Source organism: Neoarius graeffei, chromosome 7 (assembly GCF_027579695.1).
Source record: "Neoarius graeffei isolate fNeoGra1 chromosome 7, fNeoGra1.pri, whole genome shotgun sequence".
NCBI classification, from domain to species: Eukaryota; Metazoa; Chordata; class Actinopteri; order Siluriformes; family Ariidae; genus Neoarius; species Neoarius graeffei.
This window is the reverse complement of record NC_083575.1, coordinates 65877927-65896171: the sequence shown is the minus strand read 5'-3', so window position 1 is coordinate 65896171 and position 18245 is coordinate 65877927. Positions and strand designations below refer to the sequence as shown.

General features: G+C 40.6%; 2 protein-coding genes across 2 annotated transcripts in view; both read left to right on the top strand.

Annotated features, from left to right (window-relative positions):
- The window catches only part of si:ch211-117n7.7 (Monoacylglycerol lipase ABHD12-like), a 50477-nt gene extending 47942 nt beyond the window's left edge, over window positions 1–2535 (top strand). Inside the window, exons 12-13 of the mRNA XM_060924991.1 lie at window positions 1724–1848; window positions 2478–2535. Of these exons, the coding sequence (XP_060780974.1) occupies window positions 1724–1848; window positions 2478–2535 (183 nt within the window). The remainder of the gene's footprint in view (window positions 1–1723; window positions 1849–2477) is intronic.
- A 550-nt stretch (window positions 2536–3085) lies between these two features.
- Window positions 3086–18245, top strand: part of tm9sf3 (transmembrane 9 superfamily member 3) — a 45699-nt gene continuing 30539 nt past the window's right edge. The window contains exon 1 of the mRNA XM_060926252.1: window positions 3086–3307. Within this exon, the coding sequence (XP_060782235.1) occupies window positions 3212–3307 (96 nt within the window). The 5' untranslated portion in view covers window positions 3086–3211. The remainder of the gene's footprint in view (window positions 3308–18245) is intronic.

The following is an 18245-nucleotide window of genomic DNA, read 5'->3' as shown; positions in this document are numbered from 1 at the left end:
TTAGTGATTGCTTTCATGTGACTGTCAAAATTTAGCTCGCTGTCAATGAAAACACCAAGATTTTTAACCATATCTTTTGTTTTAATCCCCTTTGTGTCAAGAATAGTGGTAATCCTGAGTCTTTCATCTTTTTTCCCAAATAGAATTACTTCTGTTTTATGTGTTCAGCTGAAGAAAATTTTGTGACATCCAGTTGTTGATTTGGTCGATACACTGGTAGAGACATTCAAGGGGGGCATAATCATTAGGTGATAGAGCAAAATAAATTTGGGTGTCATCTGCATAGCAGTGATACAAAATTGAGTTGTTCTTGATAATTTGTCCAAGTGGGAGCATATAAAGGTTGAATAGTAATGGTCCAAGAATCGACCCCTGGGGGACACCACAGGTCAAGGACATTGATGTTGAGGTACAATTTCCCATGGTAACAAAGAAACTTCTATCTTTTAACCTCCTAGGGCTTAGCGATCACATACGTGGACAGCACTTTTTAGAAATTCGGAACAAGAATCCACATATGTGGACATACTTTTTCTCTAAAAGTACATCTTATCAAAAGATGATGCTTAGTTTTTATTCTAATCAGGTTCTAATAAGCCCAAATAGCAAAGAGAAATAAAAAATGCATGTAAAAAAACAGCTTGGGCCTTAGGAGGTTAAGTATGATTTTAACCAATCGATAACTTTACCAGTCAACCCAACCCAGTGTTCAAGTCGATATAGCAGTATGTTGTGATCAACAGTATCAAAAGCTGCACTGAGGTCCAGTAACACCAGGACCAATGTTTTGCCTGCATCAGGATTAAGACGTATGTCATTTATAACTTTAATCAGCGCTGTTTCAGTGCTATGATTGGCACGAAATCCTGACTGAAAGTTATCAAAACAGCTGTTTGATATCAAGAAGGCAGTTAATTGATTGAAGACAATTTTTTCAAGGATTTTCCCGATGAATGGTAGATTTGATATTGGCCTGTAGTTCTTTAATACTGAAGCATCCAGATTATTCTTTTTAAGTAGGGGCTTTACAACGGCTTTTTTCAGGGACACAGGAACAATGCCAGTCTCTAGGGATGTATTTATGGTCTGAAGCACATCTGTAATTATAAGGTGAAGAACAGTATGTACATCAAGCATTGCTATTGGTGAAAGTTTGTCATAATTTGCATTACTGTTCAAAACTGATTCAATAAAGATTTATTTTGTGGAAAATAACAAAAGGTGGGGCGGCACGGTGGTGTAGTGGTTAGCGCTGTCGCCTCACAGCAAGAAGGTCCTGGGTTCGAGCCCCGGGGCCGGTGAGGGCCTTTCTGTGCGGAGTTTGCATGTTCTCCCCGTGTCCGCGTGGGTTTCCTCCGGGTGCTCCGGTTTCCCCCAAAGACATGCAGGTTAGGTTAACTGGTGACTCTAAATTGACCGTAGGTGTGAATGTGAGTGTGAATGGTTGTCTGTGTCTATGCGTCAGCCCTGTGATGACCTGGCGACTTGTCCAGGGTGTACCCCGCCTTTCGCCCGTAGTCAGCTGGGATAGGCTCCAGCTTGCCTGCGACCCTGTAGAAGGATAAAGCGGCTAGAGATAATGAGATGAGTGATGAGATAACAAAAGGTTTATCTCAGAGACACGAAATGTACCCTGAATTCTAGAATGGCCCATATGTATATGTGTGTATGTACAGTATATGCCATACACACACAGAGTCATAAGCCATATTTCCCTGTGTAGCTTTACAACACTGCTAAAAGTGTGCTGAAGCCAGAGGAAAAAGTCAGACTGGTGGCATTTGATGCATCCCTTGGATATCTTCATAATGGACTTTATAGAGATCCTGGTTTGCCAAATTTTATAAGGTAAAGAAATCTGTTCTTGTTTAGTTTATTTATTTTGTTGTAAGGCAAAAAAAAAATATTCTTGATTACCACTGTAAAGTTGATTGCTACTTAGTTTTTGCTACATACTACATCTGTTTACCAACAAGTACATTTTTTTTATTTATTAATGAAGGACACTTCATTTTTATCCATTTCTAATTTCATTAAATGCTGTCCATGAAATAAGTTAGTTCCTGTAACATAACCACTATAAACATTAATTTCCTCATCAAACACCTCTCTCTCTCTCTCTCTCTCTCTCTCATGTAATGCATTAATTTAAATCTGTGACTTGCTGTGTTATAGAAAACCAGTCTGATTCAAAAATTCAACAGTGATGTGGTGCAATAATAATGCCATTATTTCCATTACAGAGAGTTTGTTACAGATAATCTGAAGGCTTCAAAGGTTGGGCCAAGTTAAGCCTTCACATACAGCTGTGATCAGAAATGTACATGGGCATGAATATCATGACAATATTGGAATTTGGTGCACAAGTTTAATTGTATTTTGGGTTTTCTGAAATCAACACAGGGTCAAAATGATACACATACCCACTTAGATTATTAATTCAGTGGTATTCATTTGTGTGCTGTGAATATCCATAGGATCTTAAAAGACCATAATGATGATGATGATGATGATGATGATGAATACAAAGAATAAACATTAAAGTACCTGGCTATGCTTCTTCTGTTCTTTATGTAAGTAATAGTGTTGTATGGAGAAATGTGCAGATATTTTGTGTTGTAAAGTATATATCCGTATTATCTAGTAATTCTTTTTCTATTTTTCTTTCTCTGTTTTCACTTCTTTAAACAAATATACATGCACTAGCGATGGATAATTGCCTATTACAATAGCATTATAAACAAAAGTATTCATCATAAGCAGGGGTTACATTAGGACTTTTTGATTTGCAAATGTCCGTAGTTTTTGACGAAGAAATTCTGAACCCATGCTGTTTTTTTTTTTTAAACATGAATAAACAATTTTTTTTAATGAATATGTAGTTCCGTCTTCCGTTCTTCCAGTGTGTGTGTGTGCGCTTGCGTGCGCGCGCGCGCTCTCAGATGACGTGGCTGAAGGTGGCGGAACGCCGCTGCACTGGTGTTTCACAGCACACCGCAGGCTCAGCGCTGCGCCATATCATTGGCTGAAAGTCTCCATGTGAGAGTTTTCAGCCAATCAGAGCCAAGTGCGGTGACTCCTCGAAAAACGCTTTACGACATATCCGTACAGAGCATCCTGAGACGACCACTGTCATAGAACCAGGAAGAAGGAAGGTGGGATAGCTTAAAAAGGCTATTATCCCGGAACGATCGGAGAACTTTCCTTGAAAATGATGAGGTCGGCTAGGTGGAAGTGTGTATCGCTGGTGTTATTGCCTCTTATATGTTTACTGTTACCGGCCCGGGCGGATGAGCACGATCACACGGTAAGGAAATGTTTTCGGGCCGAGAAGCCTTATGCGGTGTGCCTTTAGCCCGACGGAGTAACTGATTGGGGTCTAATAAATACATGCGGATTAATCCGGTATTCATAGGTGCATATGAGGATAAATCTATCGAAAGCTGCAGGTGTCATGTTGAAGTGATTCAGCTATATTACATAGTAGTAGTCCATTCTTTTCCTGATGCTAATGCTAAAGCCAAGTGAGTAGCTAATTAGCTAGCTAGCTAGCGTAGCCGTAGCTACGTGGTCTAGAGGCCAAGTCCTAAATTGATCCTTTTTGAAGATATTAGGCACTACATAGGGTATGGCAGCCATGCTAGACACACATATTCGTCCCTTTATGTAGGGAGTGAGGAGTGGTTTGGGATTAACTCCAGTTGATAAACGTACGCTAGAGAAATAGCTGTCAGTTGTATAATGCGGACAAACGACACTTTACGTGCAATTTGATGTGAAGTAAAATCAATACACAGGTTTTTGCACTCAAAATAGCGCATGGGGATTCAGTACAAGAATCGCTGAAGTGCACAAATCGTATTTAGCTAGCTAGCTTAAGGTTAGCATGCTGTTTAAAATGTCTATGTACACAGGCATGTCCGGTTGGTGCAGGCCTGTCATTCAGGACTTCAGACCCAAGCTACAAATTGTCCTTTAATCACAGCAGTTGTTAATGTCCTGTACTACTGGTCACAGTGGAAGTTTTTATTAGGTAGCCAACTTGGTCAGCTCTGGTTATTTTCTATCAAAAACATTGCTGGACTCGAGTCAAAGCTGAAAAAAAGCTGCTAAAAGTGATTTATAGTATTAAGAGGTAACAGGAAGTGTTTCAGTTTCTAATAACATTGGTATATTTATTGATTTGTAACATTTTAAGTTTGACCATTTTTTTTCTTTCATGGTGCTTTTTACCATACCCGTCTCAAGGTCTGTTGTTGTTCACAGTACTCTGAACACTGAGTGTATTGTGACCCATCAGTTAGAGGTTTTCAGTTACACCCTGACAACTAACTGATTGTGGCTCAAAGGCGATCTACTAATTATCCATCAATATTATCTTCTAGAGAAAAGATGGAATACCTGTACTCGGTGTCATGTTTGTACCAGAACCCAAATTAACTTTATTTATGTGAACCGTTTCTGTCTAGCGCCGTACTGCAGGAATGTTCAGCTAAAAAGCATCAACATGACTGAACATTACCTTTTAATGTTTAACCGTAACCATGAGGAATTAGTTCATGGCTATAAATCAGACCTACGAATTAAACATCATTAGGTTTTGACGCTTCAGGGTACTACTTTTAACTAGAGTTATGGGCTCTGAACAGATCAGACACCTGTTTTGTACTTGAAGCAGAGAATACACACCTGGTAGGCCTTTTAAAGCTTATGTTTGCCTTTTTGTGGCTACTACCTCATAGGGGTGAAACTAGTCTGGCTAACGCGACTTCAAAGCTCTGCGAGCATTTGGTCTGGCAAAGATATTAAGCCCAACCGTTTCCCAAAGTGCGTGGTTGACCCGCCTCCCTGAAATGCCTCAGTTTGCTACTGGACGAAGCTTAAACCAATCACATCACTCTTTCCTCTGACGTATGTGACGCGACGGGGCTAACTGGTAGATTAAACTCTTTCCGAAGCCGGTCGGGAGCAAGGCGAAAACGTCCTTCCTTTCAATAAATACCTCCAGGGCTGCTCTTTGCTCCGTTTTCAATGAGAACTTGCTCCATGTTCGTAATGTTTCTAGTGAATGAAGCGCTTCCGGCCTAGATTCTGTAAACAATCTGTGGCTTCCGGTCGCAGTTCTACTACGTCAGTGCCTTGAACACGCCTCTACCCAGGGCCGTTGGAGATGCTCAAAGTTGATTGGCTCCCGATTTTTCGGGAGCTTGGAAGAGCTGTAGATAGCTTGCCTGGCCAGACTAAGCTCGCAACAGGCCCTCGTGTTGCGTCATGCTTAGGATGGGCGGGCCCAGGCTAGGGTGAAACCACTGTCATCGTGTTGTAACGATAATGCACCACGCGTGTCCACACGAGCATTAGAATCACCAGAATGGCGAATCGTGCCCTTGCGTTATCAAAGGTACACAAGAACAAGTGTAAGAATGAGTGCAACAATAGCGAAAGTTTTTTGTAACCAGTCAGCACTTATCCTGATCAAGTTTGATTACCTGTTCCATTTCTTGATAAACTTCGGAACCAGTCAGAACCAGAAATGAAATCAGAGAAACCTCGTCATAACTTTGTAGTATCAGAAGATAATCGGCAGATAAAAAGAGAAACGAAATTCACCTCGTGGTTCGCCAAGGCTACTGATTCAATATCAAGTAAGTGGTGTTTAGGCCATCCTTAAAAAAAAAAATCCGTTTCCTGTCCACCGGGTGAGCAAAAAAATTTTCAGTTGGGAGGGAGGGATTTATATATGAGAGAGATAGATAGATAAGAAATTGCAGTACTGTTTGCTTTTTCTTTCAGTACTTTTTTATTACAAAAGCAGACACATTTAATAAAATGACAGTTTAATCAACTGAAACTTGTACAAAAACTTTAAGTTAGCATTTTAAATGCTGACTGCAACATTTGCAAAACTTACAAAGGTACTTAAAATGTCCGACACACGGACTTTATGTAGTTCTAAATCGACCGTTAGGCCTAGTTCGGATAAAATTACACTATTAAAATGATCACTGAATTATTTGTTTTTCTGAATCTTTACTATTTTGTTGTTCGCTAGAATACCATTTTGTGATTTCACACTTAAGCAAATGTTTGAAAACTCCGGATCTCCTTCCTTCATGGTGGCTGCCATTTTTTTGTGCCGCACGGCGCATGCGCAGAGCTGATTCAGTTCAGAGTGCGCGCGCACTCGGCGGAGGCAGTAGTGTGTCAGGGCCGTCGGAGGGAACAGAAGCAGAGAACGCTTATTTTGTCTCCGGTAAACTTTTTTGTTTGGTCCTTCTCTCGTTCAATTACGTGCTGGCATCAAACGACACCGTTGGTTGTAAATGAAACCAAACTGAGTGGTTGGAGTGTATTTTCATACACAAATGGAGAAATGTTTGCTGAGTGTTTAATTGTGTAGCCCCACTGCAGACCGCTGTCGTTGTTAATTCATAGCATGCTCAGTTGCGTGAATGTGTCACGCACCGAAAATAAGAGATTTACAAGCCAGGAACGCCTCATGATGCAATACGCAAGAAAAGAAAGAAGATTTACTGCCACTTTACTTTGTATTTGAGTAAAGTGAATAAATAAATGGTCTGTGGAAAATACATTTAATCCTGGGAACTGCGTGCACAGGAGTTTTTGTTTTTACCCACCCCCACCCCCCCCCCCCCCCCGGCTGGCTACTTATTTGTCATGGCTGGCTAGTATGAGCCTTAGTGGAAAGCCCTGGGAATGCGTAAATGTCAAGTTCGATTTTAGATTTATGAACCCGAAAAAAATGTCGAAAAACCGGCGCTAAAAAAAATTTCAACCGCACAAACGGCACTCACCCGGCCGGTGGACCGGAAACAGAACATTTTTTAATAATGGCCTTATTTTAAGAAAAATTTACCTTCTGATTTATCACAGCTTTTGTTTGGTCCTTCTGACAGGTCAAATGAAAGGTTTTGTAGGTTTAAAGCTTTTTGGCAGATATTTACGCTAAGGATTCCAGCCATTCAACAAACTCGAAGGCAGCGAAGATAACATTAGAATCTTTTGAGTGACCCGCTTGGTTTGCAATTACAAAAGTCCCATGTGGGAATAAATCGGCTCGTTCGGGGGATAATTGAGCCCTTTCGAGGGATTATTTATTTTAGAGTCTTTACACTACACTTGTGAAACAAAATATGCTCATTAGTATTAAATAATGGTTCTAAGACAATTCATGAACAAGTGCTTTCTTACTCTTTTTTTTGAAAATATAGTTCACAGCACTGTATTTTGAATAAAACACAGTAAACAAATTTAGTAGCCAAAATACTACAAGGCCCTGATGCTGCTCACAGCTTGATGCTTGCAAGAGGTGAGGCGAGTATAATTAATGTGTGTGTATATGTTATATTGCCCTGTGATGACCTGGCGACTTGTCTGGGGTGTACCCCGCCTTTCGCCCGTAGTCAGCTGGGATAGGCTCCAGCTTGCCTGCTTGCCTGCGACCCTGTAGAACAGGATAAAGCGGCTAGAGATAATGAGATGAGACATATTATATTTACTGTATGGACATGGTATCAGAGATTTTTATTTATAAGCAGTAGCCACATGTACCCACAGGGTACTTTTTTTTTTTTTTTTTTTTAAATGTGGGCCATGTTGGCACTTCACTAATGAGATTAGTGCAACAGTGGATTCTGAGCCTATCCCAAGGACGGGACCTTGGGTCCCCAGTATGTTTCTGGGAGATCTGAAGTAAGCAGAGAACCTGGCAGAAACCCACAGACATCAGGAAGAATGTCAGACTGTACACAGAGATGTACAGTGACCAGAGCTGCAGGTGTAGAGTCCAGTAGTGTTTCAGGATGCCTTGTAAAAAAAAAAAGACTCGGTGCTCAGAAGTGTTTGTGAGTGTATAACTGTTAAGTATAGAAAGTCGTTTTTGGAGCTGGTTAACAGAGTGCTGTGGCACGAAAGGAAAAGTGAAATGATTTTATTTAGAGGCTTGTTTTTTGAAGACTATGCCCAACACTCTTCATGTTTCCCCTGCTTCGCTGCCCACTGTGTAACTGTGCTGCGGTCGAGGCTAACCCAGGCTGTTTGCTGTCTAGGCTGGGGTTAGCTGTTCGAGTTTTCTGTTTAGTTGCACTCTGTATGGTTGGTTTGTTTCCTTGATTGTTTGCTAAGTATTGACTTCTACAGAATATTACACTGTTGTTGTCACTTGTTCAGTTGGCACGAGAACATTCTTGTCTAAAAGATCAACACTTCTTGTACCTGACTCTTGCAGTCGTTGTATGTTGCTCTGGATAAGGGCGTCTGCTAAACGCCATGTGTTGTAGCGTAACGTGTCCTTATCCTGGAATTATACAGGTCTTGTAAAGACACTGACTACAGCTAGTTATCCTTTTCGATGATGTGCTTTCGTGTTACCTTGCCCTTGTAGTTATCTAGAATTGACTTGTAGGTTATTGGTGGTTGAGTTGTTGAAGTGGCCTGGTTGGAGATCGCATATCCACAGGTTGGATGTCCTTGAAGTTGTTTCCTTTTTTGTGGGAAGTATGTCGTTATTTTATCTCTGGCTGGCGCACACACTCTTCACTCACGTGCTGACGAATGTCTACCACGTGAATGCAGTCTGTCAATTGTCATGGCTGGGATGTCTATGAAAAGCCTTTGGTTAAGTTCCAGAGTGAAAGATTTTATCTTGGTGTAGTGATGCCATGAGAGAGTTATGGTCTGAATGTGCTGTTCTAGAATGACCAGCATTTTAAGGACCGTTCCAAATGATAGAATGTACAAAAACTTTTTTTTTTTTTTAAATTTTTTTTTTTTTAAGATAAATTATTTCCAGTAATGGTGTTTTATATGGCAGTGTTCGAAATACCCGTCTGCATTTTTGCAGAATGATTTTCAAGATTGCAGAAGAAAAATGAAACAACCTGCAGTTTTGCAGAATGAAAAAATCAGGCTCGGGATTCAATGGTTCTCAATTTAGCAAACTAGCGGCGCTGTAAATAAACTGAAACCTGCACCGCGCGAACCTGACGGCATTTTCCAGGTCGAAGTTGAGCAATATTTACGTAATACCGACGACAACCAAATAAGGGCAGTTGCCATTTTCCGATGTAAGATTTTGTCACTCTTAATACCCGCTGGGAAGACCCGACAACTACCTCGGCAGTGTTTGGCAGTTTCTGCCATGCATCTCCCAGAATTCAATGAGGTACAACAAACATGGCTCCCAAGTAGAGGATTGTTTCTTCGGGGCAAGAGTCCGACAAAAACGCCAAGAAAACAAGGACGATTTTGTCGTATCTTGGCAAAACCGGCAGTCAGCGTGACTCCAACAGCGACAGATTGCGCATCTGCGAGGGGGACAAAAATGAAGACGGTCGCTGTTATAGTATTGTTGAATCATGCAAAATTATACTGATATTATATCCCTTTTGAAGACAGCAACAGTATTTTACCTTTATTCATAGATACTTTTGAATATTTTGTTTTCTCATACCAAGCTACACTAATGCATGTTTTGTGTACATCTCATCTCATTATCTGTAGCCGCTTTATCCTTCTACAGGGTCGCAGGCAAGCTGGAGCCTATCCCAGCTGACTATGGGCGAAAGGCGGGATACACCCTGGACAAGTCGCCAGGTCATCACAGGGCTGACACATAGACACAGACAACCATTCACACTCACATTCACACCTACGGTCAATTTAGAGTCACCAGTTAACCTAACCTGCATGTCTTTGGACTGTGGGGGAAACCGGAGCACCCGGAGGAAACCCACGCGGACACGGGGAGAACATGCAGACTCCACACAGAAAGGCCCTCGCCGGCCACAGGGCTCGAACCCGGACCTTCTTGCTGTGAGGCGACAGCGCTAACCACTACACCACCGTGCCGCCTTTTGTGTACATGTTCCTTTTTTTTTTTTTACTAGTGCTGTCTTGCCTGTGGTGCAGAATAGCACAAAGTAAAACAGTTGCCCTGTAAGACAAAGCTCATAGGTTCAGTTCTGTAGCTCTCAGTTCTGCCATGATTAGTTTGTACCCAGTTCTCTGTTAGTTTAGAGCAGTGAAGCCCCTGCAGTCATTCTCAGTTCAGTTCATGACCTTGCTTGCACTTTAGAAGCCAGGCAAACACAATGAACCCAAACGTCTTTCCATTTGCCAGTTGGGTTTTATTCCTTAATGGCATCAATTCTTTGCATCGTTGTAAGATGTAACAGAGTGTAGAATTGAAACCTTGCTTTCAATTTAAAACTACAGGTTGCAGATGCAAACACTGTGAATGAAGTACATTTTGGGTAACAATCTATTGTTCAAGCTAGAAACCTAATTTTGACAAAATGTAACATGACGTGTAACATGAAAATGAATGTTTTGTTTCTTGAACAGTTGTGTTCTATTTTTTATTGTGGTGATACCTTTATTAGTATGTTGTGTGGAAGGATAATGTGTGGGTGTGATAACTAGTACATTTATGAATTAGTTGGTATACTTCGAGTTGTAGTAGCCCGTAGTGTCAGGGCGAGGGGGATGAAAGACCTGTGGAGGGATCATGGAATGATAACTTTTGCTGCAGAGAAGGATCTGTGAAGACTGAAATTAAAAATAGTGAGAGAATAAAGAATTACAGTAATGCTATGAGGTTGTAAAGCGAGATATGATGTAAATATAGGCATTATTAGGTTGAGAAGGGCGTAGTATGGAGGCTTGTGCATTTGCAGAAAATATTTCCAAATTGCAGAACAAAATTGACATTCTGCAACATTGCAGAACACTGGAAAAAAGTATTTCGACCACTGTATGGTGTCATCTGGTTGGTCACGTTCATACCCACATAGGCGGTCTTTCCATTGGGCAAAGTCGGGCAATTGCCCTGAGCCTCGTCCAATCAGGGGCCTCGTCGTCGCGTTACGGTATTCCTGTTTTCCTGCATGCTATACATCATTTACTATGTAATAATTCATTGTGATTATACATATATTTTCCACTCTACATGAACCACATTGCTACGAAAATAATAAAAGCAATAAAGTATGATTCGCGTGTAATCCTACAGCTAGATTCACAAGCAAAACCACCAGTATGTGACGTGATGTCCCGCATGCAGCTATCTGGCTTCGCTCTTTCTCAGAGCCGTAGTGTCTGAAGTAACCTAGGCAACGATGCGAGCGGGCTGAATACATGCACCACCATCTAGCTCTAGCTGCAGAGCCCTCGTAAAAATTTTTTTGTTAAAGTAAAATCAGAATAAAACGATTTCTAAGTGGCAGTGAGAAAAGGAAGAGGAAAAAGGATAGCGAGCAGTTTGTTGAAAAGCTACCGAAATTAACAACCTTCTTCCACACAAGTTCTTCCACCGAAGAAGAACCCAGGGCCAGCACATCTAATGAGCTGGGTTTTGCCAACAGCAATGCTAGCTGCAGTGGTAGTCGTAGAGATAATATCGATATTATACCACCAGCATCACAAATTAACTCGTCTCGCAACGAGCATGAACCAGACTGATAGATGGGCACACCGACAGCAGCACACATAGACAGACAGGCGCACACACACACACTCCTCTACTGACACACACAGCTTATATTCAGATATTTAGTTATCTTTATTGGGGTTTTTTTCAATCATTTCCATGTGTTCACAATAAATATTGTTCGTCAGTACGTATGATTCATCATATTATTATTATTATTATTATTATTATTATTATTATTATTACTACAGATGTTGGGGTTGAGGGGGGGCCTCCAAATTGTCCTTTGCCCAGAGCCTCAGATTTCCTAAAACCGCCCCTGCATACCCACAATGCACTGCAAGCAAGTACGAGCAAGCAGCATGTTGGTTTAGAAATGTAACATTTCAAATGTGTAATGAAAGAAAACACAACTTTATCACGCCCTCTGTAGCACTTCATCTTTAGTGGCCCGGTTCCCTAAAACATGCTGTTTAAAGTTTTCTTGATGGTAGCTTCTATCAAACTTGAGCATTGAGACTGAAGACTGAGGTTCTGTGCTGTGGTTAGGAGAGAGACTGTCACACAATTACACAACTGTGTCACTCCACTGTCACACGATTACACAATGAGCTGTCCATTTACTGTAGCTCAGCAAGCTGTTTATAACGATGTATTATAATCGTAACTAAGAACAAGCAATTGTGGTTCCTGACAATGAATATTTTAAGTGACTTTATTTTGGCAATAATGTTGCAAGTATTGTTGCCTGCGAATCGTGAATAAATGTTTTGTAGAATGTGATGAGGTGCAAATGTTTACACGGTTGCACTTTTTGACTAGACAGCATAGTGATAGAAGAGAAATGACTTCTCAGCTCGGGATATCCGGTGTGCCCCCAGAGGAAAAGGAGTTACCTTTTGAGTCTGGTAGCTCTCAGGGTTTCATATTGTCTGAGTTTTTCGTTGCCGCTGTCGCCTCTGGCTTGTTCGTTAGGGACACATTTTATAAATGTAAAATGTATAGCCGGAATTAATATAAAGCTGCTTTGTGACTGTTCACTGTTAAAAGCGCCATACAGATAAAATTGATTTGATAAAATGTACCATGATGTGACAGGGTTTTGAATAGTTTGTTGGTTGTCAATATGTAGGAAGGTTTTTTTTTTTTGTTTATTTATTTTGGGGGGTGAGGAGATCCAGCCTTGTAATATTTAAAAATGTACTCATGACTGACATGGTGATGGAAGTAGGGTTGGGCGGTATCCAAATTTTGATACCTTTAAACTGTCTGTGTTTTCCCGGGGTATACGGTATTACCGAGAAAAAAATATTTTGTTTCGGCCTACTGTGTAACGTGCGCCTATGCCTCAAATGTACTATTTAAAAGCAGCATAGCGAATTGTGTGCATTGTGGTATGGATTAAGCAGCAAAGCGAATTTTGTGCATTGATGAATGGATTAAGAGATATTTCAAAGCATCACGCAACTCTTCCTTCATCTTGAAAATAGCATTCAGCTGTTGTTTACACATGTCTGCGTTGAAACGCCATTTGCAGCGCACTTTCACCTACTCCATCAAAAAAAAGTACACGATGAGCAGGATCATACCCTTTCAAGCATGGGAAACAAAAAAAAAGAAAAAGAATCAACCAACACCCAAGTCCGTTTAGACTGCGCGATAAACCATATTCTTCAGCGCAAATGAGGCGAACCTAATTCAAATACGTGATAGCTGCACAAGGCAAAATCATATGGGCCCACGTCATGACATGGCGGGGAAATTAATAATCAAATGGCCTTACCTTGCTTAAAACGTTGTCTTGATCACATAACTCCTTACAATTATTCCACTTAAATCCATATGGTTTAACACACCCAACAAAGATAGCAAGCGCATTGCTAATTCCCACCAGAAACCTAACAGTTTACGCTACGATGTTTTCTTCCGTTTCTTCAGTAGATGACATTTCAAACGTTTATTACCCACATCCCAAATGTCATACGTTATGTTATTTTACCTTGTTGTTACTCAAAACACAACTCATTGGAGAGATCTCGTGGAAGTGGAGTACCCCAGGCTATGGTGTGCCTTAGGGGACATATTAGATTTTTCGTTTGGTTTGAAACCAAAATACTGCCACACTGCCGATGTTGTATTTTTTTTTGCCACTAACTCGTTATCTTGACTTGCCATCTTTCAACCGCGGTCTCAGTCTCTTTTTTTTTTTTTTTTTTTTTTTAGATAGGACAGTATAGAGAGACAGGAAATGAGCGGGGGAGAGAGAGAGACGGGATCGGGAAATAACCTCGGGTCGGAATCGAACCCGGGTCCCCGGATTTATGGTACGGTGCCTTAGCCATCTGAGCCATGACACCCCCGGTCTCAGTCTCTTGCGAAGCTTTCTGTCAGACTCCAAATGTCACGCAGGGTTGCCATGGTAACGACATAAACAACCCTGCACGCGATGAGAACTTCTTTAGGAAATTGATAGAATTAGTGAAAATACGATCACACAGTTATTCGGGATGATCTTCAATTTATTATTTTATATTATGACCTCATGTACTCCATATTTATTTAGATATTATATATTTTTTTTAAATGACGGTAATGAGACCGATACCGTTGGTACTTTTGGATACCTCGGGATACCTTCTTACCGTAATACCGCCCAACCCTAGATGGAAGTCTAATGTATGTCAAAGTGTATCAAAATCTAGTCCGAGAAGCAGACAGAATATAAGATGCGACCAAAATAATTGATGTACTGCGTTGCTAAGATGAAAGAAACTGCTGCAAAATGCTATTTGGACCACTGAGCACTATAGAGATCTTGCATGTGACGTCACAGCCGATCCAGATTGTGACAGACGCCATCTTGTCGGTCAAACGCCATATTTCCACCTTCTACTTCTACCTTTTCTTCTGGAAAACCCTACTATATACAATTCTACTACAACGGCTGCGGCTACAAGCTCTCCCTACCTGTGCACGTTTTTTATGTGTATTTTTGCGTGTTGTTCGTCTGTATCGGACATCAATATCCACTACAACCGTATGGACTTACTGGACATTGGTTTCCAGCAGAAAATGACAGTTTGTAGCGATTTCCATTGCATGCACAACATTCCGGACGAGATAGCGAGACCAGCGGGGTCTCCGTGGATTGTTATCGGAAGCAAAGTGAAGGAGGCGGTGTCGGGAGCGGAAGCAAAAGCGAGGCTGCAGAGCCGGTCTGTTGACTAAGCTCAGAAAACAGCCACTCAAATCTCCACTGCTAAGCCTTTACCTCTCCAACGCCAGATCCATGGTAAACAAGACGGACGATGTGGAATTACAGCTGGAATTACCTTATTCTATAATCGGCTGGTCAGTGCAGTACTAGTAATACTTAAGTGACTTACCCGTCCAATGAGGATTGTTATTTTCTTGTTTACAAGATGCCACATCTGAGTCGCTGACAAATCCTGAATTTCTGTAAAGTTAACTGTCCAGAGATTTATAAGCACGCAGTGCTTCACCACTGAACAGCGAGGGAAAGTTAATGAGGTAATTATACACGTCTGGGTATTCCGCTGGCAGTTCAAAATCCACTGACACGGTCGTGAAAACTACGTCCGGTAAGCCATAAGGGTCACTAATCTGTAGATCGTTTATTTTAGACATGTATCTAATTATCTGTTCATTAGAAAAATGAGCCATGTAGTCCGTCAGTTGAAATTGATCCATTCTGTACACGAGTGCAGCAGTATTCAGCTGTGTTTTTTACCGACAAGATGGCGGCTGTTAACTTTCTGGTCACGTGACTGCAAGATCTCTATAGTAGTTACTTTTGCTTAGTTGATTTGTGAAGGGAAGCCTGCAGGTCATAGTTTAGTGCAGCATGGCTATATGTCAAGGTAGATCTCGGCAGAAACTTGGAGAGAATGCGACAAGAGGGAAAGCAGTGTTCCTGCTTTCAGTCTTTTGAGTTGAACAAAAACTTTTTTTTTTTTTTTAAATGGCTGGGTTGCTTTCCTGACCTGATAAACTGATGAGGCGATTTTCTTTGGCTAATCAGACACAAGGTATGCCACCACACTTGCCGGAGCAGTTGGGGGTTAGGTGCCTTGCTCAGGGCACTTCAGCCAGTCTTGTTAGTCCAGGGAATTGAACTAGCAACCTTTTGGTCCCAAAGCTGTTTCTCTAACCATTAGGCCATGGCCTAAAAATACTTGAAGATTCTATACTTGATGCTAATATTAACTTCTTGAAATGAACGTCATATTGTTACTGATGTATACAGGGCTCAACGTTAACTATTTATTTATTTTAAATCCACTTGTCCAGTCCAACAAGCGGTAAGATTTTTTCATTGTTCTGACCATAACATTTTTATTACTATGTATTTAGTAGTCCAATGAAAGGAAAGTGATCATAACTATACCTGCTTTTTGATAAACTTTGTGAATCATTATGCTTTAAAGTGCATATTCTGGACCAATTTGTTGTTGTTTTTTTAAATATATGAAAGTATGTCCCTTTACACACTCATCCAGAAGGGTCATTTTGCACAAAATTTGTAGACATCTGTCGACAGCAGAAAAAAAATAAAATAAAACGTGTCTGGAAAAATCCCAAGGGAGTCTGGAGCCAGATTCGTGACGTTACCTGCGGAAGCGCCAGCAGGCTGCGAGAGCTTGCACGGTTTCAGTGCACAGCCTGTGTAGACCAAGCACTCCCATTTCTCTCTCATTGTCCAGTCTTTTGGGAAACGATGAGTACTAATCCCATCAAGATTGGTGTTGCTACACCCTCCTACGATACATCTGTTAACCATTTTAATAATTACGTGATAACGTTGAAGAAATTTGCAGAAAATTACCAGGTCGTCCCACATGCGACGTCACGAAAATCAATGTTTGCCGGGAAATCCAAATGCCAAGTTTTTTCAGAGGCGGACCAATTCGCCTCAAATGGCTTGATTTCAACTGAATTTTTCTGGTATTGCGCAAGGTAAAAAAAAATTGCAGAGAATGCAGAATGTTACAGATATTTGACCAAAGTTTAATATAAAATGGGAGAATTGCATTGATCTTGCTCCTGAATTTACCCGTGATATGCACTTTAATGATTTTTTTTTTTTTTTAATTGAAAAAAAATCAAACTGTAACAATAAACAATCTATCTATTGTCCCGTTATGGTGCATGTGATGTTACCTGATCTGCAGTTTTAAGTTAGAGAAACCTAAATTCAAAGCTTCTGGAGGAAATGAAGTTAAATCTTGATTAATCCAGTAAAGCTAAGTATAAGTTAATTTAAAGAAATAAAACCGAATGGAAGAAAAAGTTGGACGTGATAAAGCTGACAATCACGTTGGGAATGAAAACAAACCGTAAGTGAGTAGGGCACTGTCGTAAAATTCCCATTAAACATTTTGACGTGATAGTTAATGTACAAAATACGATGAATTTTTTTGAATGAAATGAAGATCCACCACAGATATTTATTTTATTGAGGTATTTCATCGCAATTTCTCTGATGCCGACGAATTCGAAGTCTAATAATCTATAATTAGTAGTGATGAAAGTGTTCTGGAATTTCCCGGAATTCCGGGTTTTTAGATTTTCCGCTGGATTTTTTCTGCTAAGGACCCGGAAATACGGATATTTGACAAAACTCTTGAAAATCTCCGGTTTTCCGAATGGAGTAATTTTATTTTTCGGATTTTTCGCGTTTCTAGACGCGGTGTAATACTTTGCATCGTCCTTGCATGGGCGCAGTCCTTAAATAGCCCAAACATAGTTCATTGATTAAAGACAGGTGTTCTTTGTTAACGGCGCGTGTGCCGAAGCTCGTTAGGCGCGCGCGCGCCAAGGCATGCCTTCAGGTGCACGAGCTAAGGCGCACAGGACTGACACCGTTCTGCGCAAGCGCAACACAATCGCACTAGAAAGCATGTTCAAGCTGCCAGTGTAGCTGCAGTCTTTTTAGTTGCAAATTACAAGTATTTCCTCTTGTTAATAATTCGCCATGTCAAAACAAGCAAAACTTTCCTCCTCCTTTTAGAATTTTCCACTCCAACAGTTAGAAGTTGATCGTGCTTCCATTTGCGGTCTTTCTGTTACGCAAGTGATCTGTTCGGATGTTATCACTGAAAAGGTGAGTTTTGACCAATTTTTTTTTTTTTTTTTTAATTTTGTTTTAGTCTTGCAGTATAAGGCAATAGAATGTTTCTTTTTCATCTTACTTTCATATTTCGTAGTGTTTGCGTATTTTGGGCCAATATTTTGCAACCATGCTCAATTTAGATCGAACTTTTGATAGAATCTACGGCCAGTCATTTTGTCCCACCCCCGCTCCGTCAGGTGCGGTAGTGATGTCCCGTTGCTCGCGCGCCTCAGCAGAGACCCGCGCGACCTTCAGCCGGTACAGCCGCTGTTCTTTTACCACCGCCGTTATTCTCATCTTTCCGGTGTGTTCTTGATTTTTCCATTGTGTCCCATTTTGCCATGTCAAATACTCAAAATGTATCATATTATTCATATTTAAGTGAATAATCAATTCAGTCATCATAACTTGGCATTTTTAACCCAAGCAATCAAAGAGGAAATTTATTCAATATTTTCACTCGTCTGTGAAGGAGGGGCTTTAATTCTTCATAATGTAGTTATTTTATATGTAAATCAATTTTACAAAATCATTTGAATTGTAATAAAAAATTTTCCACAGTGGAGGCCAGATAAAGCAAGATACTATCTTTATTCTTATTAAACATGACAAAAGAAACATTGAGAGTTAGGTAAATGCAAAAAAAATAGTAAAATTAGAAAG